Source organism: Prionailurus bengalensis, chromosome B1, assembly GCF_016509475.1.
Source record: "Prionailurus bengalensis isolate Pbe53 chromosome B1, Fcat_Pben_1.1_paternal_pri, whole genome shotgun sequence".
NCBI classification, from domain to species: domain Eukaryota; kingdom Metazoa; phylum Chordata; class Mammalia; order Carnivora; family Felidae; genus Prionailurus; species Prionailurus bengalensis.
The window spans coordinates 174,817,556-174,839,769 of NC_057344.1; the positions used below are offsets into that span (position 1 = coordinate 174,817,556).

Sequence of the window (22,214 nt, forward strand, 5' to 3'; positions counted from 1 at the left end):
TGGGTGGCGCAGTCGGTTAAGTATCCGATTTCAGCCAGGTCACGATCTCGCGGTCCGTGAGTTCGAGCCCCGCGTCAGGCTCTGGGCTGATGGCTCAGAGCCTGGAGCCTGTTTCCAATTCTGTGTCTCCCTCTCTCTCTGCCCCTCCCCCGTTCATGCTCTGTCTCTCTCTGTCCCAAAAATAAATAAAAACGTTGAAAAAAAAAATTAAAAAAAAAAAGAAATAAAATGCATCCAGAAAAATAAATATGCTAAAGACTAGTGAGAACAAACCTGAAAAAAATCACTCAGATATTAAAGTGAATTATAAAGCTATCATAATTATAGAAGGGTTTAGAACTAGATATAAAAAGGCAGATTAGAAGAACAGAATAGAGAGCAGAAGTAGATCAAATTTGACATAGAAAATATATATGAGAAGCTTCATCCTTAACATGCTTTGAAGACAGACTCTGAATTTAGGAGCTCTGCCACTTATAAGCTGTGTGATTATTGGTTATTAACTTAACCTCTCTGTGTCACAAGTTTTTCATCTATAAAATGATAATACACCTGAACTTACCCTCAGCATTACTGTGAGGATTAAAATGAGATTAAATTAATTAGCACAAGTGAAAGTCCTATAGAAGTTATCTATATAAGCACTCAATTTTTGTTAGAAATTATTTCATAGGGGCGCCTGGGTGTCTCAGTCGGTTAAGCATCGAACTCTTGATTTCAGCTCATGTCATGATCTCAAGGTTCGTGAGTTCAAGCCTCATGTTGGGCTCCGTGCTGAGAGTGCAGGGCCTGCTTGGGGTTCTCCCTCTCCCTCTCTCTGGCCCTCCCCCACTGGTATGCCCTCTTTCTCTCTCAAATAAATAAATAAACTTCAAAAGAAAAAAAAGAAATTAATTGATAAAGGTGATATTTCCAATTAAAAGAGACAGCTTTTGGGGCGCCTGGGTGGCGCAGTCGGTTAAGCGTCCGACTTCAGCCAGGTCGCGATCTCGCGGTCCGGGAGTTCGAGCCCCGCGTCAGGCTCTGGGCTGATGGCTCAGAGCCTGGAGCCTGTTTCCGATTCTGTGTCTCCCTCTCTCTCTGCCCCTCCCCCGTTCATGCTCTGTCTCTCTCTGTCCCAAAAATAAAAAATAAACGTTGAAAAAAAAATAAATAAAAGAGACAGCTTTTTAATTTCCAATTAAAAAAGACAGATTCTTCAATTTAATGCATTGATATAACCACAAAACTTAAAAAAAAAAAAAAAAAAGCCCCAATCTGCTTTCTTATTTTGTGTCTCAGGCACAATTATAAATCACCAGTGAAAGAAAAGATTTAAACATTATAAAATGTAAATATGCAAGTCCCAGGGAAAAAAAGGGGATTTTTAAAAATAATCTTGGTGTAGAGAAAGTCTTAAATCTGACATAAAATTCAGAACTCATAAATTAAAAAGTCAACTTTTTAATCAAATTTTTATAAGATTTCATCCAAAAGTTTCAATAAAAAAGTCCAAAGGTAACAAGAGCAGAATGGAAAACAATATTTGAAATAAATGAAGACTAGTTTTCTATGTAAGCAAAGAGGTTTCACAGATGCAAAAAATGAATAAATACATAGAAAAATATAGGCTAAATGAATATGAATAAATAGTTTATTCATACTTAAAGAATACAAATACAATATTACCTTTTTTTTTTTTAAGAGACAGAGCAGGGGCGCCTGGGTGGCGCAGTCGGTTAAGCGTCCAACTTCAGCCAGGTCACGATCTTGCGGTCCGTGAGTTCGAGCCCCGCATCGGGCTCTGGGCTGATGGCTCAGAGCCTGGAGCCTGTTTCCGATTCTGTGTCTCCCTCTCTCTCTGCCCTTCCCCCGTTCATGCTCTGTCTCTCTCTGTCCCAAAAATAAATAAACGTTGAAAAAAAAAAAAAAAGAGACAGAGCAGGAGCTCAAGTGCCAAGTGGGGGAGGGGCAGAGGGAGAGAGAGAAAGACTGTCAAGTAGGCTCCATGCCCGGTGCAGAGGGCACAGAGCCCGACTCCCAGCAGGCTCTCAGGACCAGGAGATCATGACCTGAGCCAAAATCAAGAGTTGGACGCTTAACTGAGTCACCCAGGCGCCCCCAGACACTCCTTTCATCTAGCAGAATAAGAAAGTTGATAATACTCAGTATGGGTAAGATGTGTGGATCATACACTGCTAAGATATACTCGATATATTCCATCATTGTATTTGATATTGTTATGATGACGTTGGTGGGAGTGTCCGCTAGAATAACATTTCTGGAGAGCAATTTATTAATCATTGCCAACTTTGTAAATGCACGTACAACGCTGATGCCAGAAATGTCTCCTATGACGCACACGCACAGGTGCGCACACACAGGGTCTCCAGGAACTGTGCCGAGGCGTGCTGCCGCCAGTGCTCTGAGTAGCAAACAACTGGAGACCCTTACCCTCGAACGCACCATTTGCAAAATGGTCACCAATATTTAAAAATGAGGAGATTTCACATGGAAAATTTAGGTTTCTCATTTCTCTTACGGAGAACAAATCAGGCGATCTGGCCGCTCTGGACTTCCATTTGCACATGCTAACACCCAGCCTGTAGGGCCACTCCCTTCAGCTGCAACTGGTCCCAGTGGTCCAACAAAGACAGTATTAGAGACGGTCTAGAAATTATGCTTCTTTAAAACCAGTGCTTTCTTGCTGGAGGACAGTCAGCAGTGGTGGGACCCACAGCATGCTACAGAAGGACCACACGGTTACTCAGCTGGTCTGCTTCTTACCTAACTGTACGTATCAAGTCTCTGAGCCACCGGGTTAAATCAGTGTGTACAGCATCCCTTACAGCAGAGGAGTCAGGACTAGTAGGGGCTGACACAGAAGGTATCCATGACTAACTGGGGGGAGAAAGGCACGGAACAAACTACACGCACGCTATATTCCTGTTTATGGTTTTGAAACACACTACACATACAATATGCTAGCATATGCACAGAAAATTTCTGGAAAGATACAAAACATCAGTGTTTCCTTTTCCCATGTTTCAGCAAGTTTTTTTTTTTTTACATACATATACACATACACACACTCACATGCATATATACACTATCTATGATTCTACCACAGAGGTCACTGAAGTACGGCCAATATGTCAGCCACCTGCTTTTGTAAATAATTTTTTTTTTTAACCGAGCTATGTTTGTTGTCATTCACTCGTGTTTCATCTATAGCTGCTTTTCTACCACCACAACAGTTGGGTAGTTGTAATAATACAATGGCTCACAGAGCCAACAAAATTTATTATCTGCCCTTTCAAGAAAAATGCCCAACCCCTGACCTACGGCCTCTAAAACCAGATACAGCTACAGAAGATATACCGAGTGAAGAGAAAAAATTCATGAAAACTGATAGAACTTGGCTGAATCACAAATTTCAGCTCACTTGAGGTGAATTTACAATCCATTTACCTGTGAAAACAGTATTTTTTCAGGTCTTCAAAGTAGCTCTTATTGATGGAAGCACTTGGGTCATGAAGCAGTGGACTGCCATTAAGTAAAGAATCATCCCAAGCTTGAGGCCATGGCTCTAGATTTTCTTCAATAGCTTGAGAAATCCCTTTGTCATGAGGAGAGGTGATCTGAGCTCCATTGTCCCAGTAGACCTGGAGGATGTAGGAACATATCCAGATGGGTTAGGGTCAATGGAAATAAAGCCTCTGTTACCTATACCGTAAAGGTATAGGATGCACATAGAATGATACAGGTGTGGAGAGAAAAAAAACAAAACAGAATGAATACCTTGTAACCATTATCTTGCTTTGGGTTATGGGAGGCAGTTATCATGATTCCAGCACAGAGTTTCAAATGCAGCACTGTGTAGGGCTGTGCAGGCAGGAAAAAAGAACCGTTTCAAACAAAGAACAGGATATACTTAGTGTGTTTATTGTATATTATTTGTATCAATGTTTCCTTTAATAAACATAAATAACGCATCATTCAATATTTTTGTGCCACACCCAAGTATACTTGCATTTCCCTTAGCGCCAACTCACGGCTCAAAACTCTAGGATGTGCCCCCTAACAAGGCACGTGGGGATTTTCCTAGGTGCCTTCTTCTCATTCTGTCTTCCACTTGGTAGAGCGAGACAACTGTTCAAACAAAAAGGTCTAATCTTTCATCTCACATTCTTTTAAGCCTTCTGCTTGGGACAGAAGCATCTGGATTCAGTTTCTCCCCTCCAATGGCTTTCTCTTCTTTCCCATTTGCTTTTAGGAAATGGTGGAGGGAAATGAAGAAATGGAGACTGCTCCTGTAGCTTGCTCACTTATGTCCTACTCCAGGGTTAGAAATCCTTCTCTTGTATTTCTACTCAGCCCCCCACCTTTACAAGACTACTTCGCCAAATGGGGAGAGGGGCTGGCTTAGCCTCCCTGTGATATTGCTTTTGAGACTTCCTACACACAGGCAACCGGAGATTCTAACCATCTGCCCCCCTCCAGCTTCCCAGCAAGCATCTCTGTGGTCATTTGTCCCTTTAGGAGTTATTTTCCATCCCCGAAGCAAAGAAAAAAGGAGAACCACTCTACAGCATGGGGAAATGATCACGACACACTCCTATGATTCGTGTCTGATATAAAAATCATGGCAGTTAACACTTACATAGTACAGAAGCCCAAGGATGCTTGAACACACTGCAATCTTTCCATCAAACCATGAAATCTGAGCTACGTTTTCATGGGACATTGCGTGTGAATTGGCTTATTTACAATCTGGGAGGTGATGCACCTACCTGTCAGCTCACTAGAGAGAGGAAGCACCACACTGTGGGGCTGCCTTCTGTATTTATATGTTCTCTTCTCCACTCCATGTAAATAACTGCATTCTAAGCATGTTGTTGGCTTAATTTCTGAAAATGCATATTCTCAGCATCTGGCCCTGTTCCTAAAAGTTCTAGCTACTTAAAAACAACAGTTGTCATAGTCCCTATTGTCTTTTTCTTTAGGTTCTGCTATATTAAGGATTATATATATATATATATAAAATCTTACTAAAATATGCCAAGCATGCTTCTTGTCCTGGTCATGAATAGCGTTTAGAATGAAACATTTGTATAAAAAGTTGGGGCATCAACTTGTCAAAAATATTCGGGGTAAGGCACAGTTTGAGGTAAATTCAGATTTAGACCCAAGACATTTCTTTTGGGACCCGAGACATTGTGCCAGTGAGAAAAAGAACTACAAATCAAATGAAAACACAGATGACCAACAAGATATTTTGCTAACTAGCTAAAATATCCTTTTAATGGTAACTAAAGAAAAACCGCACTTAGAAAAAAATCAGTTCTGGGGCACCTGGGTGTCTCAGCTGGCTAAGCGTCCAACTTCAGCTCAAGTCATGATCTCACGGCCCAGGAGTTTGAGCCCAGCATTGGGCTCTGTGTTGACAGCACAGAGCCTGGAGCCTTCTTCGGATTCTATGTCTCCCTCTCTCTCTGCTCCCCACCTCCTCATACTCTGTCTCTCTCTCTCAAAAATAAATAAAATGTTAAAAAAAAAAAATAATAATAAAAATTTTTAAAAAAGAAAAAAATCAATTCTGACATATTGAAAGTTGAACACCATACAAATATTACTAGAATGTGGGAAAACATATCCAGAGAGATGAGAGCATATCTGATAAATGCCAAGGGGCTCTTCTGTCACATAAATACCCAAAGCCCAAAGACTAAAATGCAGCCATGTCCCATCCCTGACCCCGTGATAGAAAATTATAAACAAAAGGGATACTTACCACAAAGGGGGTTGGGGTTATATCCGAAAAGAGGTACACAGGAATCCCTTGGGTAATAAATGTGGTTGCAGCAAGTCGGGCAAATCTGGAAATGCAGTGTGATGGGGGAGAAAGGAGAACAGGGCTGTCAGGACTGTGCATGACAGTGAAGCAGGAAGTGAATGCCCACCCACTTCTTTAGGTCCATTTGTTATATTTCCATTGGCATAGAACATTCAAGCTGGAGGAATCTTAGGAGTCGTCTCGTTCCACCCTTTTGTTTGACAGACATGGGACTAAGGCCAAGGAAAGCCAGAGAAGTCATCCCACGTCCAATGGCCACACAGCAGCTAAGCCAGGGCTGAGCCCAGCAGAGGGCAATTCTGCCCCCGTGGGACGTCTGCAGTGTCTGAGGCATTTTTGATTGTCACTGGGGACTGGGGTACGTGCTACCAGCAGGCTAGAGGCCAAGGATGTTGCTGCACATCCTATAATGCACACAGCAGTCCCCAACAAAGAATTATCCAGCCCAGTATGAAGTCACATGTCAACAGTGCAGAGGCTGAGAAATCCCAGTCTGAAGTTATCACAATCCAGCATGAGCCACACAGACTAGCATTTGATTAGATGTTCTCATAAAACATAAGGCATATTGACATATGTGTGAGTGTGCATGTGATGTGTGTGTGTGTGTGTGTGTATGTGTGTATATATATATACACACATATATATATGGCATATATACATCTTGGCTCCATTCATTCGTTTAAGAAAAGATTCATTTTTAATTTATTTTTAATTTATTTTATTATTATTTTTAATATAATTTATTGTCAAGTTGGCCCTCATACAGTATATATAGTGTGCTCTTGGTTTTGGGGGTAGATTCCCATGATTGATCGCTTACATACAACACCCAGTGCTCATCCTAACAAGTGTCCTCCTCAATGCCCATCACCCATTTTCCCCTCTCCCTGCCCCCCCCCCCCCAATCAACCCTCAGTTTGTTCTCTGTATTTAAGAGACTCTTATGGTTTGCCTCCCTCCCTCTCTGTAACTACTTTTCCCCTTCCCTTCCCCCATGGTCTTCTGTTAAGTTTCTCAAATTCCACATATGAGTGAAAACATATGATATCTGTCTTTCTCTGACTGCCTTATTTCACTTAGCATAATACCCTCCAGTTCCAACCGCATTGCTGCAAATGGCAGGATTTCATTCTTTCTCATTGCCAAGTAGTATTCCATTGTATATATGAACCACATCTTCTTTATCCATTCATCAGTTGATGGACATTTAGGCTCTTTCCATAATTTGGCTATTGTTGAAAGTGCTGCTGTAAACATTGGGGTACATGTGCCCCCATGCATTAGCACTCCTGGCTATTTGGATAAATTCCTAGTAGTGCTATTGCTGGATCACAGGGTAGTACTATTTTTAACTTTTTGAGGAACCTCCACACTGTTTTCCTGAGTGCCTGAACCAGTTTGCATCCCCACCAACAGTGCAAGAGAGTAAAAGAAGACTTAAATCTTTGACACTGACATTTTTCTCATCTTCCATGGTGGCTAGCTTAGGGCAGGACAGAACTGAGCATTGAATCTTTCTTACAGCTTGCAGTGAAATATTTTATCACAATAACTGAGCAGTTTTCTTCCAATGAACTACATTATACCATTACAGGATTAAGCAACCAGATATATATTCATTCTCTCCCCAAGTATTTCTTGAGGACCAGCCTTATCCAACACTCTTCTTGGAGCTGGGTGGGCACAAAGAGATCTCTGTGCTTTAACAACTCAAGCGTTAAAATTCTTAGGATCCACAGAAACACAAAAATGATTTTGACAGTTAAAAAAAAAAAAAGGCTCCATACAAGGAGACTCATAAAAAATAAAACTCAGCAAAAACAATATTAATAAAAATCTGAATTAAGTCTAAACTTCATTTATTAGAATTGAAGTGACTTGACATGTTTATCATGGGTTCTGGCTGCTTTTAAAGGCGCTGACTTAAAAGGAGCAAGGGAGACACTCAGCATATACGTTACATATACAAACTAAGTTACAGATCTGCACAAGAGAGATCCAATGTGTTCTCTGCATATGCTTGACAGCTACTGTTTATGTTTCCCACCAGATATTTAAAATTGGAAGATTAAAGAATAAGTAAACAGTTCCTTACATAAAATTCTGAAACCAATCATTTCTAGCTCTTTAAGAAGTTTCCATTTACTCATCATGAAGATTTTACCAGGTATTGGTTTAATATTTATGCTACAAGTTCTAAACATCTTGCATGTTGTAGGTGATCGAGAGCGACCCTGAGCTCCACTCCATCCCATCAAACACTGAGACGTGAACCATAAACTCATATGGCAGTCACTTCAAGGAAATGATATGGCTCCAAGGCCAGAGCAAGAGATATCTGTAACTTCACTGATAACGTGAACATATTTGAAGGATATATCAACCAGAAGCAGGATAGCCTAAAATGAAGCAATTTCAGAAGCTAAACAGGCACCGTTGGCCACATACGTGCACTGGGTGCGCTCTGGCTGGAGGATGTGACCTGCCCCTGGGGCCAGGAAAGCGCATGCTTATGCCCTAATTCTAACTGTAAATTCACGAAGTGGAAACTGACAAACTGATATTCTGGCTGATACTACATCACTCTCTTACAAACACAGGGCTACAATTTCTCTCTTGCTTTGTTGACAAAAAACACATTTTTGAGCCTGCAGCTTAAAAGCAAAAATCTTACGTCATTCGGAGTTCAGTCTGGTGGCTGGTGTCATCTAATCTTATGCCCTGGCTATGCTCCCCTCCTCGAAGCTGCACATTGGTTCCCGTCAATGCTTCTCTCTTAGATTAGAAATTCCTGATGGGCAAAGGATTAGGACTCTATGAACTCATCCTGCACTATCTAAAGTTATGGAAACTTTTCATCAATATTAAATATTTGTATGTTCTTCCAACCTCAGAAACTACTAATACTCTTACTCTGGAGTGACAAAAAAATTCATCATAATAGGGGAAGTGTTCAAGTAAAAGACGGAGTCGAGAGCAGCGGTTGGCAATCTGCAGCCCATTTTGTAAATGAAGTTTTATTGGAACACCACCATGCCCACTCAGCATGTATAACCTATGTCTGTGCTTGTGCTCCACGCCAGAGTCGAGTAGTTGTGACAGACTTGCAGTCCACAGTATGTAAAACGTTTACTACTGACCTTTTAGAAGTAAAGTTTGCTGACCGCTGGTGTCAGCTTTGTTACGCTGAAATTGTGGCTCCTTCTCTCACGTCATGATCTCAGAGCACAGAGATAAAAGTACACTTTATAGGCTGTTGTGACAATGAAATGAGTAAACACCTGAGGGCCTAGTTCATATTCAGCACTCAAATAACTGCTATTCCCCTCATCACCGTCATCATCTGCCTTTGGCTACAAGAGGGTCCCAGTGGTTTGGAAACAATATAAGAATGCAGCTTAAAGCAGGTGTTCAAGAATGGGAAGAAGCTCCTGCGGCTTATGAATAGTGGAGGAAAAAAATGACATAAGAGGAAGAAAGCGAGAGGGAGAAATAATGTTGCCCATTTAAAAAAATGTCTTTCATTTAGATACATATTAACTTCTAAATTGTCTAAATAATTTCATTCCCTTAAACGAAAAACTAGAATTCTTAAAGTTGCAAGGCAGAACGGACTCCTTTTTATAGTTAAGCCATGTAGCTGACAAATGAATGTAAAGTGATTAAAAACAAACCCACCAAATACACTACAAAAAAAGGCTTCTTCAATATCCTTAAATACCTTCTGCTGTTGCCTCCACTTGGTGGATGAGCTCGAGCATCGAAGCTAATCACAACACCTCTTTGCTTCAGGTCACTGAATTGTTTTTCCAGGTATCTGCAAAATCCCTGAAAAATATCCCACGGATAATGAAACACACTGAACAATAAGAAACTAACAGCTTCAGTTATTGTCTAACTATATGTATCAGGTACTGTGCTAGATACTTAGTATCTATTACCCAGATCAGTTTTGCCAAGGAATCCCATTTTATGGATGGGAAAGTTAAGGCTCAGGGAGGCTTGCCAGACACATGAATAGCAGAGCCTGGATTTCTGCCTCGGTCTGGTTGCAGGCAGTATAGTGCAGGGGTTCAAAACACACAGCATCTGTGGGCTTCATACTCTACTCTGCCACCTATGAGCAAATGACAAATCCCTTAATCGCTTGGTGCCTCAGTTTCCTGTTCTGTTTTCTAGGAAAACAACAGTACCTACCCCAAAGGGCTGTTTTAAGGATTGAATTAATATGCTAAGTGCTGACAATCCAACACCAAGTAAGCACTATGTGTTTGCTGTTATGAACATTATTTTTATTATTTTCCTTTAAAGTCTATATTCCTCCCTTTACACTAGTTCTAAGATGTCTGGGGACAGGGAGGTGTTTCAGACATTTCAGCCTCCTCCGTAACATCAGAAGGTCAAAGAAACTTAATATGCTTTATAAGCTTTTGGCAATCATCTGGTCTAAACCTGTTCTACTTGTGATCTTGTTTTCTAGCAAGCCAAACTTTTAGGGAGGCCTTATCAGTCTAATTGCATGGCATAGCCAATTATACACATAGAAATTGTGCAGAGTTTGGGCTATTATCATCTGCCTACAATTAATGGAACATGCAATTCCTGTATCTCAGTGTGTGCAATAACCTCACATCGATCTGAAATATGAAAGATTAGAAAACAGTGAACTTTGAACTCAATAGGTTTATATCACTGGACAAAATAGGTTTTATTACAGAACAAATAGAACTCTGGCTGATTGGGTAAGAATATTACTTATTTCACTTCGACTGCAGGAAGTCTTTTTTTTTTTTTTTTTTGGTCCCCTCCTTTAAAGGAAGTCTTTTAAAAATAAATATAACTTATTTTTGGTGGGGGAGATACTTCACAGTTTTGTGGCCAGAGCCGTGCCAGTTGAGAATACCTTCTGTTTTCCCCCAAAATATTGTGTTGGGCTGATCTTCTGAGTTTGAGTGATATAGGAAATAAGGACACATGTGCATTGGTTTTGTGGGTTTTCCTGAAGGTACTCAGATGCTCCTAAGGCTTCCATCAGCGACAGCACCCTCTCCCCAGCCCCACTCAGACCCTGTCCTATGGCCCCAGTGTTTAAGAGCACAAAAAGCACTCAGTGTAAGCCCAGAACCCTCACAGCCCCAAACTTCTTTAAAAAAAACTCTGAGGCTGGGGCACCTGGGTGACTCAGTCAGGTGAGTGTCTGACTTCAGCTCTGGTCACGACCTCCTGGGTTCATGAGTTGAAGCCCCACATTGGGCTCGATGCTGTCAGTCTATCAGTGCAGAACCCACTTCGGATCCTCTGTCTTCCTCTCCTTGCCCCTCCCCTGCTTGTACTCTCCCCAAAATAAACAAATATTTAAAAAACAAAAAACAAAAAACACTGGGGCCAGCTGAGACTAAGGATTCGAGAAAATGGCTAAGGGAAGAGGGAAAGTTTATTCTAGAGAGGACTCAGTGTGGGATCAGGGAGGTTTTCAGAACTGAAATGTTATCAAAGGACATAATAAAGGAATTCTGTACACTTTCAAAATCTCAAACTATGAGTGGTTTGTCCTGGGAATCCTCTTTCTCTGATTTTGAAACCACTCCTAAGACTTTAAAAACGTACCTGCTGATGTCAAAAACCTGTCGTACATTTAAACATCCTTGTCTCCCATTATAAATGTTCCAGAGTAGGCTGGATAATCAGGTCAAAGTGGTGGGGACTGTAGAAGAAATTATCACAAGGGGTGGCTGGTTGAATCAGCGGACCTTTAAAGGATCTCCTCATTTCAGTTTTGTGGGATTCTTACAATCACAAGGTCTCCCCTCAGAAGGGGCCAATTCCCCTAGGGGAGACAATGTGTGAGACAGGGCCTAAGACCTTTCTGAGGATAGATTTCATCATACTCAGAAACTAGATGTAGATGAATGTAGGAAAAAAGGCTCCGAGTTCATCTTGAATCCCTTAGAACCCCCTAGCAATTAAGCCTAATGGAGACGTAACCAACTGGACTTTCCAAAGATAGCCATATGGATACATCCCATTCCCTGTGCTCCTCTAATGGGACAGTGACATTCCTCCATTGAGAGGTGGGTATCTATGTGCCCTCTCCCTGAACAGGAACAGCCTTGAGTCGTTCTAACAAACAGAGCATGATGGGAGTGAATTTGTGTGACTTTCAAGGCTAGGTCATAAAAATCAATAGGGTTTCCACCTGTGCACACTCTCTCTGGATGCTGTCACTGGCTGCTCTCCAAGCCATACTGTAAGGAAGCCCGGGGCACACAGAATGTTCCAGCCCCAGCTTAGCTCTCAGCCAAAAGTCAGCAGTAACTGCACACGTGTGCTTGAATGAGCTCTCAGGTGATTCCAGCCTCTAAGCTGGCTCAAGGGATGCCAGGTCCAGCAGAGATGAGCTGTCCCGACTGAACTCCACCTGTATTATAGATGTGTGAGCAAAATAAATGTGGTTGTTGTTCAAAACCGCTATGTTTTGGGCGATTAGTTATACAGCCCTGGTACCTAGAGCAGAGGGTGACTTTCCTGAGCAGCACAATCCCATGCAAACCATAAACTAGAACAGGATTCCCAGGCTCGCTCCATTCTAAGCCTTCCCTCCAAGAAGATCTCAGGGAGGCCTATGGCTTACAGAAATTTGTAGCCAGGGTTCCCATGGCATAAGTCCATACCCTGACACAAGACTTCCTTATTTGGGTTTCACTAGAACATGCTCAAGTCTGCCTTTTATGCTGGGAGATACGTGTAAGGTACACGTAATCATTAGTCATTTTTTTCTAGCCTTTTTACCTTTCAGAATTAAAGTCACCTACATTTTCTCTCTCTCTCTCTCTCTTTTTTTTTTTTTGAGAGAGAGCGAGAACGTGCATGAGTGCACAAATACAAGTGGGGGAAGGGCAGAGGAAAAGGGAGAGAGAGAATCCCAAGCAGGCTACACGTTGTCAGTGCACAGGCCGACACAGGGCTCGATCTCACAAACCAAACCGTGAGATCATGACCTGAGCTGAAATCAAGAGTCGGGTGCTTAACTGACTGAGGCACCCAGGTGCCCCAAAGCCACCTTCATTTTTAAACAAGCATATGTAGTTGAAGAAAGAGAATAATCTGTTCTTCATTTCCCTCATAAACAAAACTCCGGGTACTCCATGGGAGCTCTTCTGTTTCATCAAAGGATTCATGTCTATTCCTGGCAGTTGGGTGTAGACTCTGACAGTAAAATTCACAAATGAAAGCAAAGGAACTCAGCAGTAATTTCCACTTATACTACAAATTAAAATGAAATAGAATCAGCTCCCGGGTATTCTGGTAGTTAGAAACGTTTTTCAACGCTTGCACCTGCTCCACCATTGCAAAAATTACAAAACCATAAAAGTCATCAGTTTAGCAGGTGGATTTGCACTGGAATGAAAGTTCCACGAGGGAATCTGTCTGTTTGAGTCACACTGTTATATCTCCAACGCGTGGCACAGAGTAGGCATTCAATAAATCTCTGCTGAATGAAAGGAAGAAAGGAAGGCTGTATGATTTTTTTTAATGTTTTTATTTATTTTTGACAGAGAGAAACCGCAAGCAGGGAGAAGGCAAAGACAGAGGGGATAGAGGATAGGGAAGCGGGCTCTGCTCTGACAGCAATGAGCTCGATGCTGGGCTCGAACTTATGAACCGTGAGATCATGACCTGAGCCAAAGCCAGACACTCAACCGACTGAGCCACCTAGGCTGTATGAATTTTGTATGAATTTTGAATTTGTATGAGTTTTGTATGAATTTTGAAACAAGTTACCCTTTTAACCAACTGCACAAGCCTTACTTTACTGAGTAAATGTCCCTGTGCCTTGGCAAATCCACAAGTCCCGGCCAAAATTAAAACAAATTAGGTCCCTCAAATGCAAAAGGAGCCTGGGGTTATATTAACTGAGGAGGCGTAATGCCTTAGTAGTCTATCTATAGAAGCAAACCAAAGGCCAAGCCTGTAAATGCCTAAAGGTTAAGAAATTAAAACCTAAGGACAGCTAATCACAAACTGCCTGCAAGACATTCCCAAATAAGGCAACCACTCCCAAATCCGCGAATTGCCTTGCCTTGCCTCTTCCTCTCCTATGTAAGTCTTTCTTCCAGCCCCTGCCAGTGGGACGCTAACTACTTCCGGTTTGGCACTGACCAATTCAAACAGAAACGAACTCTTAAAACGTTTACCATGCCTCAGTTTTATCTTTTAACGCTGGGGATGTGTTAAGAATGACCAAGAAATATGAAAATGTGGTACCTGTGTAGTCTGGATGATGGTCAAGCCATTCATACGAGAAATTCCTGCTCCCATTGGGGCTCGAAGGCCAGCTGTGCCGAACTCCATTCGGGCCCCAAAGCATTTTTCTAGTTCTTCTTTATTCCCATCTGCAATTAGTTGTTTCACTGACTCCAAAGTTAAAGGATTCTGCAAAACAGAAATGTATACAACAGACACAGCCGGCTGAATAGCAGAATAAAAAATCTGAAATATATATTAAAAAAAAAACCCACAATGATTGAACCTATAGAGGAATAATGTATATATCTGAAAAGATACATATATATGTAAATATGTATACATATAAATATATATACATACATATATATATTTGACGAGCCATATATATATGGCTTCTCAGTTTTGCAAGTTGAAATATGAGTAAGTTTTTTTATTGTTAAACACAATGTTTCATTAGTTTCAGGTGTACAACACCATGACTCAATTTTTTTAAAAATTATAATGTGTGATACTGTGATATGATAAGAAATACTATTTTGGTTTTGTCCCCGGCTCCTAGAACAGAGCTTCTAGAACCCTTGGCATTTCCTGAGAGGCAGGGGTGAGAGTATCTTTTGTTATTCACAATAAGCCCCTACAAACCACACCAGGAGTTTATGCTAATAGAGTGACTCCTGAGGGTGGGGCTGGTTGCCAGGGGAACCAGCTTGGGATTGGTGGGCTCGGAGATTGAGTCCACTCACCAGTGGCCAACGATTGGATCGCGCCTAGGTTAACAGAACCTCCACAAAAACTCTCAGCAACTGGATTCTGAGGCCTTCTAGGCTGGTGCACACTTGGGGTGCTGGGAGGGCAGCATCCCTGGAGAGGGCGTAGAAGCTCTGCAGCCCTTCCCTCACACCCTACCCTATGCAGCTTTCTCATTTGGCTGTTCCGGAGTTGTATCCTTTATAATAGAACTGGTAATAGTAAGTAAAGTGCTTTCCTGAGGGCTGTGAGTGGTTCTGGTAAATTATCAAACCCGAGGAGGGGGTCTCGGGAACCCCTGATTTATCACTGGTTGGCCAGGTGACCACCTGGGGCTTTGGACTGACATCTGAAGTGGGGGTAGTTTTGTGGGACGGAGCCCCTAAACTCAGAGAGGGAGGTCTGTGCTGACTCTGGGTAGTTAGTGTCGGAATTCAGTTACATTGTAGGATGCCCAGTTGGTATCCATGGAGAGTTGGAAATTAACTTGCTGTGGAAAAACCACACATTTGGGGTCGGAAGTGTTGTGAGTATAAGAAAATAGTTTTCTCCTTTATTTTTTTTTAAATTCTTTTAATGTTTATTTATTTTTGAGAGAGAAAGAGTATGAGCAGGGGTGCGGGCGGGGGCAGAGACACAGAATCCGAAGCAGGCTCCAGGCTCCGCTCTGTCAGCACGGAGCCTGATGCAGGGTTCAAACTCACAAACTGTTAGATCATGACCTGAGCGGAAGTCAGACGCTTAACCGACTGAGCTACCCAGGAGCCCTGTTTTCTCCTTTATAATACGTTATTTTTTTTTGCCCATCAAGGCAAGTGCTTTCGGAGAAATGGAACGAACACATGGTTTTGGGATCTAACACCCAGAATGGAATGCCAGTCACATCATCACGTACCAACTCTGTGTACTTGGGTAGCCTACTTAGCTTCTTGAATTCTCAGTTTCCTCATCCGTAAAATGGGAACAGCCTAGAACCTCTTTTACAAGGTGGTTTGGAGGTACTTTACATCAAATTAATGTAAAACATTTTTCTCTGCTTGGCATTTAGTTCCTTTTCTTCCCTAATATCTTCAAATTTTCCCACAGAGTTGTGAGATTATACAATTTAAATCAAAACCTTACTAGAGCACCTGGGTGGCTCAGTCAGTTAAGCGTCCGACTTCAGCTCAGGTCATGATCTCATGACTCCTGGGTTGGGGCCCCGTGATGAAGGGCCTGCTTGGGACTCTGCCTCTCTCCCTCTCTCTCTGCCCCTCCCCCGCTCAAGCTTTTTCTCTCTTTCAAATAAATAAATAAACTTAAAAAAAACTTACTATTGTCATGTCATAATTTGTACAATTCTCTCAAATGTGAAGCATGCAGTGGGTGCAAGAGACAAATAACAAAAACCCCAATTCATTGATGGGGATCCTCAGAGGTTAAGTGACTTGCTTGAACATTGATCTAGTGCTTTTTCTATTACATGAACTGTTTCAAATAGATGCTCACGTGAACCATTTAAGTTCACTTTACATTGCCCTATTTTCTTTGTACAAGAGTTGCAGACAATGTTAAGAATGGAGGGAAATGACAATCACATTAATTCCACATCAGGTTTTTAAAGAAAGACTTCAGAGGAACAAGAGAGTAAGCACTTTATCTTACAGTCACGATCCAACTAAATGAACCTGCAGCCAAGATATGCCACGCCATTAAAATTTGAAATGCTATTGCAATAAAACCTTTGCTTTCTGGAATGGAGCCCACATTTCCATATTGTTCCACCTTGATTAGGATCAAGTAAAACCCCACCTTTTGGGTTAAGAGCCATAGCTGGTGATCCTAGAGCACCATCTGAGCAACCAGATTGTCAGGTGCCCTCAAGGAAGGGCTCAGATCTGGCACATTAAAGAGGTTCAATAAATATTTGCTGAGTGAATGAGAAAACACAGACTTTAAGGTCACACCCAATATCCAGTGATTCCCCTGTGTACAGGGTAGATTTGGAAAATGCCACCTGGCCTTTGATAGCCATCAAAGACCTAATAGCCTGAGAGAAACCAAAGGAGGCAGAGAGAGAAGAATACAAAGTCAAGAGGGCGGCAGAGATCAGAACCGGCCCTGAGTGTGACTAAAGCTGACAGCTGAGACACAGGGGATGAAGGCACAGTGGAAATGCAGAGGGTGCCTGCCTTGTGCAGTGTGCTGTGTCAGGCCCTCTGCACCAGTGAGGGAGTGGACAGGGTCAGCTATACAACGTGGGAGAATCAGACCAGAGGGCTTGCAGTGCCTCTGGTGGGCAGGACGTTCCCCACCCGGTGTCTGTCTCAAACCAAGGAAGACACTGAGACAGGAAGAAACAAGCAAGAGGAGCCGTAGAAATTAAAAACTAAAAAGGATAACATCCCCTTTGCCTCTACCCAGGGAAGTACTCTCTCTCCATATACAGATACAAGATCTTGCAGAAGTTAGGTTTTGACTTCTTCAAAGAGAATGTTTCATGGGTTTAAAACACACGATCAATTATGACTTTAAAAGGATTCTACCCACCTCAAGTTACGAAGTTATCACAAATGGAAACATTTTCCCCTCCCTAAAGAATTACCAGGCTGTCTTTCCAGGAAAAGAAAAAGCAACCTAAGGAGTTGCCAATAGCATCCTGGGTGGGATGTGCTCACATTTCAAGTACAGGGGCCCCGGGGAAGGAGGAAGGCCTGGCCCCTGCTGGTAGAGCTTACAATCTGCCTTCTTTCACCCTACCAGTATTTTAGGTGTCTGCTAAGACCAGTGCCCTGTGTCAGGCTCTAAAAACCATGTACGTTAGTGGAGGAGTGGACAGGCACGGCTGTATAATTTGTCTGGGCCCAGTGCAAAATGAAAATGTGGGACTCCTTGTTCAACAAGTGAATTTCAAAACAGGACAGCAGAGGATCGTACCAAGTGCTGGACCCTCCTAGAACAGGGTCGTGCCACCCAACACATGTCCTGCCTTCGAAGTCAGCCCTGGTGGGCCAGACATTAAACAAATACACTTACAAACAAGTTTTTGTGTGGTTTTTTTTTTTTTTTTGGTTTGTTTTTTCTTTTGTTTTGAGCAATGCAGACCAATTAGGGAGACATAATTTATCCCTGGTTGCCAGGGAAGGCCCCTCTACATAAATCACATGTAAGTTCAGGCCAGAAACAGGAGTTAACAGCTTGAGAAACAAATTCAGCAGAAGAGGAAGGAACATTCCCGGGTAAACAAACAGCCTGCCCCAAGGGGCAAGTAGGAGAGTTAAAGAAGGGAGGAGGTGCTGTCTGCTGCGGGGTCTCTTTGCTCCTGCACCTAAGAGAGGGAACAGGAGAAAAGCTAGCGGTGCTGTGCTCAAGGAGTTCCCTTCTGTCATTCCAACAAAGTCGGAGACCAGAAGAAAACGCCTGAAGCCAGGCGGGCCCAATCAGGAGCACGCACGTTCTCAACCAAGCACCTGGGAGAGGTGGATGGGAATACTGCTCCCTGCAAAGTTCCCAGGAGCAAAAGGAATAGGCTGGACGGAACGATTCTGGGTTTCTGGGGATGCACAGCGTACTTCTAAAGGACGAGCCAGCGGTCCGAGTGACGCGGGCACGCGGGCACGCCCCAGTTGGACGCGGCCCCAGAGCCCCGCCGAGTTCAGATCAGCTCGGGCTCGCTCTCCCTCTCCCGAACTTGGAGCCCCAGACGGCCAGAGGGCTGGCTTTGTCCCGGGACAACTTTTCCGGGCTTGCCCCGGCTTTGCCACGTGCAGGCCAAACACAAGGAGGCCTGGCCACCCCAGCTTCCTCGCTCTTCCGTCTTCCCGCATTTGATGAGAAAAACAACTTAGTCTTTCTGGATTGCTGCCAAGTCATTTTACTTTATAACCCTGCTCACACCCAGAGGGATTTCCGCCCCAAGTTTTCCTTTGCTTTCCCCGGGGCATCTTTTAAATAACCACTTAGAGTTCAGCCCGGAGGAAAAGTTAGTGACCGCCGCCCTAACCACCTTATACTGGGTGCTTGCTACCGTACCCTCTCTCCGGCTCCCCGGGACGTCATACCTGGGACGGAGGACTGACCTTGCCCCGGCTCTCTGCATACCGCCCCCCTCCCCTTGAATCTGTAAGTAATACAACAGTGAGTGGCTCTACTTCCTTTTTGTAGATGTATTGCAACCGCGCCTTGCATCAATATGCCCCGGTGGGTTCCACTTCCCCAAAGAGGAAGCCCCGCAGCTGAGGGAGCGAGCTGTGGCCTCAAGGGGGTGTCTCCCTATGACAGGTCGTAGCAGGTCGTAATCTGCATATTCGTAATTCGGTACTCCACCTCCGTTTCTCCACCGGCCGTGGGCCCTGCAGGTGCGAGCGGCCGGAGGGAAGGAAGCTCAGGCACCCGCACTCCCCGCAGGAAAGGTGGGGGCTCCTGGGGCGTGCAGAGGAACCTCACTTCTCCATCCGACGCTCCCACACCCTGTCGTCCCTCACCTTGTCCCATCGCAGCCACCGCGCAGTCTCCTGGTCCAGCCGGGTGTCCATGCCGAGACCGCAGCCTCCCGGAGCCGCCGCCGCTGCCTTCCAGGCGCTGCCAGCCTCCCAGTGGGGAAGGACTGCCCTTCCGGCCTGTCAGGGAGAGGCCCAGGAGGGGCCGGCAGACGCGGAGGCGGGGCGGGGAGAGGCGGAGGCGGGGCCGGGAGAGGCGGAGGAGGGGCCAGGCCAGACGGAGGCGGGGCCGGGAGAGGCGAAGGCGGGGCCGAGAGAAGCGGAAGAGGGGCCGGAGAGGCGGAGGCGGGGCCAGGCCAGGCGGAGGCGGGCCGGGAGAGGCGAAGGCGGGGCCGAGAGAAGCGGAGGAGGGGCCGGGAGAGGCGGAGGCGGGACTGGGAGAACGCGCTGCTGGGAAGGGTGTGTTTTGGAGGAAAGTGATGAACTCAGTCTCCTAGCAGTTTAGCCGAGTGCCTCCGCGTGGACGGGGAGTGGGGAGGGGGTGGGGGAGGAGGAGCTGGGCCGGATGAGTGGGTGGTCTGGGAGGGGGCCAGCGTAGTGGAGGGTGGGGGAGGGGGGAGAGGGGTGCCCGGGGTAGTGGGGGTAGGAGGGCGTTGCTGAGACCAGGCATGCGAGAAAGTCTTTATCATCATCCTGAAAGTTCCCGAGGTCACCTCCATTCACGCAACAGCTATTCAGTGAGTTCCTAGTGTGCCCAGGCACCTTGTCAGTGCTGGGACCAAGGATGAGTAAACCCAGATAGGAGCATAAAAGTTATGTAGAAATGCTGAGGGTCACAAATAAATGAGAAAATTTTGGAAAAAGAAGAACACAGGGGGAGGATTAACATGACTAGACGGTGGAACAGAATGGAGAGTCCAGAAACAAAATTACACATGTATACACAGCTTATTTCAGAGGTGACACTGTAGAGCAAGGTGAAAGGACTTTTTATTTATTTATTTATTTATTTATTTATTTATTTAATGGTGGTGGTCAACTGGATATCTAGGTAGCAAAAAGGAAAAAGAAACTTGAGCCCCTGCTTCATATCACATACAAATACTACGCATTCCAGGTCAGTTGTAGGTCTAAGTGTGAAAAGTAAAATGAAAATTCTAGGAACTAAGGTAGGAGAACATCTTCATTACTTTGGGATCACTAAACCATGAAGAAGATGCATAGAGTGAGCATGAAAAGGCATGTGCAAGAACGTTTCTAGCAGCATTATCTCTGATAGCCCCAAATTAGAAACAATTTTATGTCCATCAACAATACATTGGATAATACTGTGGTATGTTCACTCAATAATGTCACTAAATTACGATTCATACAACAATGAAAATGAACAACTGTTACACACATTATGAACAAATCTTACAAATATTAGGTTGAAAGAAGCCAGGCCTTCCCTCCCACCTCCCCCCACCCGTCCCCCACCCCCATCCCTCCAAATACTGGACCATTCCATGTATATGCCATGGTAGGATAGGTAAAACTACAGGGAAAGAAAAAAAGATCAGCTGGTTACAAGAACTGGGGATAAGGAGAGGGGTTGACTACAAAGGATACAAGGGAATTTGGGGGTGAGGGAACTCTTCTGTATCTTGATTGAGGTTGTGATAAACACAGCTCTGTTTATGAAAACTCATAGGATTGCATACTCTAAAAGGTAAATTTCACTGCACACAAATTCATGGTACATATTTCAATTTTTATAAAGTTTTTTAGAAAGTTTTTTTTTTAATGTTTATTTACTTTTGAGAGAGACAGAATGTGAGCAGGGGAGAGGCAGAGAGAGAGAGAGAGACACAGAATCTGAAGCAAGCTCCTGGTTCCGAGCTGTCAGCACTGAGCCCAACGTGGGGCTCGAACTCACCGACAGTGAGATTATGACCTGAGCTGAAGTCGGATGACCAACCGACTGAGCCACCCAAATGCCCCGCATATCTCAATTTTAAAAAATCTTAATAATTAAAAACTTTAAAAAGGAGGCAAGATTAATCAATGGATGTCAGGGGAAGTGGTGACTTTAGGAAGGAGGAGAGTCCCTTCTGGGATGTCCGGACTGTTTTATTGACCCATATATTGGGTGCCCACATGTGTTCCTTTTGTAATAATTCACTGGGCTGACCTTATGAATTGTACATTTTCTATAGGTCCTATTTCAATTTTAAGAAGAAAACAAACATCCAGGATTTATGATATCTGTGTATAGAGACAGATTAATCATATAATTGTACCAGTTTCTACATAATTACAGACTGATACAATTGTTGGGATGGAAACAAAGAAATTCCAGAAGGATGCTCATTAGGGGGCTGTCCTTCTCTGGGAGTCTTCCCTACACACATGTGGAGACATGAGGGAAGGACACGGTTAATGTTGCAGGAGGCGGTCTGGAAAATGCTTTTCAGATAATCCCTGGGAGTGTGGTCCTTCTCCTGAACCAAAAGGCCTGAGAGACTGGAGCATAGGCAAATGACAGTGAAGAAGGATGGGCAGACGGAGTGTCCCCATCTGTCAGGTTGTCTGCACATTGCCCTGCTTGGGGTTGTTTCATTCTCTCCCCCAGACCAACCTTCTTTCCAATCATGCTAGGACAGAAATTGCAGGACCCAGAGAATCAGAGACCAGGCAGTCTCACTTGCCCTTTGTTTCCCTCTCCTATGCCAGAACTCTTCCAGATGGTTGCTTCAGGGGATCTCTGTGTGCAAGGGACTTCCCCAGAGTCTCCTGTAACTGAGATGCCTGAACTGGAAGTCTCTCCAGTTCTGATAATGATGCTGCTGTGATAATGATGCTGCTGGGGCAGGTGATTCCCACACAGGACCCCAAGTAACATTTGTTAGAATAATTGGAGCAGGAACAGTTCGAGCCTCCTTGTTTTGCAGACGAGGGAACAGAGACCCAAAATGTAAGCA

At 43.9% G+C, this 22,214-nt stretch overlaps 1 protein-coding gene across 1 annotated transcript in view; it reads right to left on the reverse strand.

The window, feature by feature from the left end:
- Window positions 1-19,481, reverse strand: part of PGM2 (phosphoglucomutase 2) — a 39,590-nt gene extending 20,109 nt beyond the window's left edge. Inside the window, exons 1-6 of the mRNA XM_043572804.1 lie at window positions 19,297-19,481; window positions 14,105-14,272; window positions 9,561-9,667; window positions 5,774-5,858; window positions 3,781-3,864; window positions 3,451-3,644 (exon numbers count right to left, since the gene is read on the reverse strand). Of these exons, the coding sequence (XP_043428739.1) occupies window positions 3,451-3,644; window positions 3,781-3,864; window positions 5,774-5,858; window positions 9,561-9,667; window positions 14,105-14,272; window positions 19,297-19,347 (689 nt within the window). The 5' untranslated portion in view covers window positions 19,348-19,481. The remainder of the gene's footprint in view (window positions 1-3,450; window positions 3,645-3,780; window positions 3,865-5,773; window positions 5,859-9,560; window positions 9,668-14,104; window positions 14,273-19,296) is intronic.
- Window positions 19,482-22,214: the final 2,733 nt, after the last annotated feature.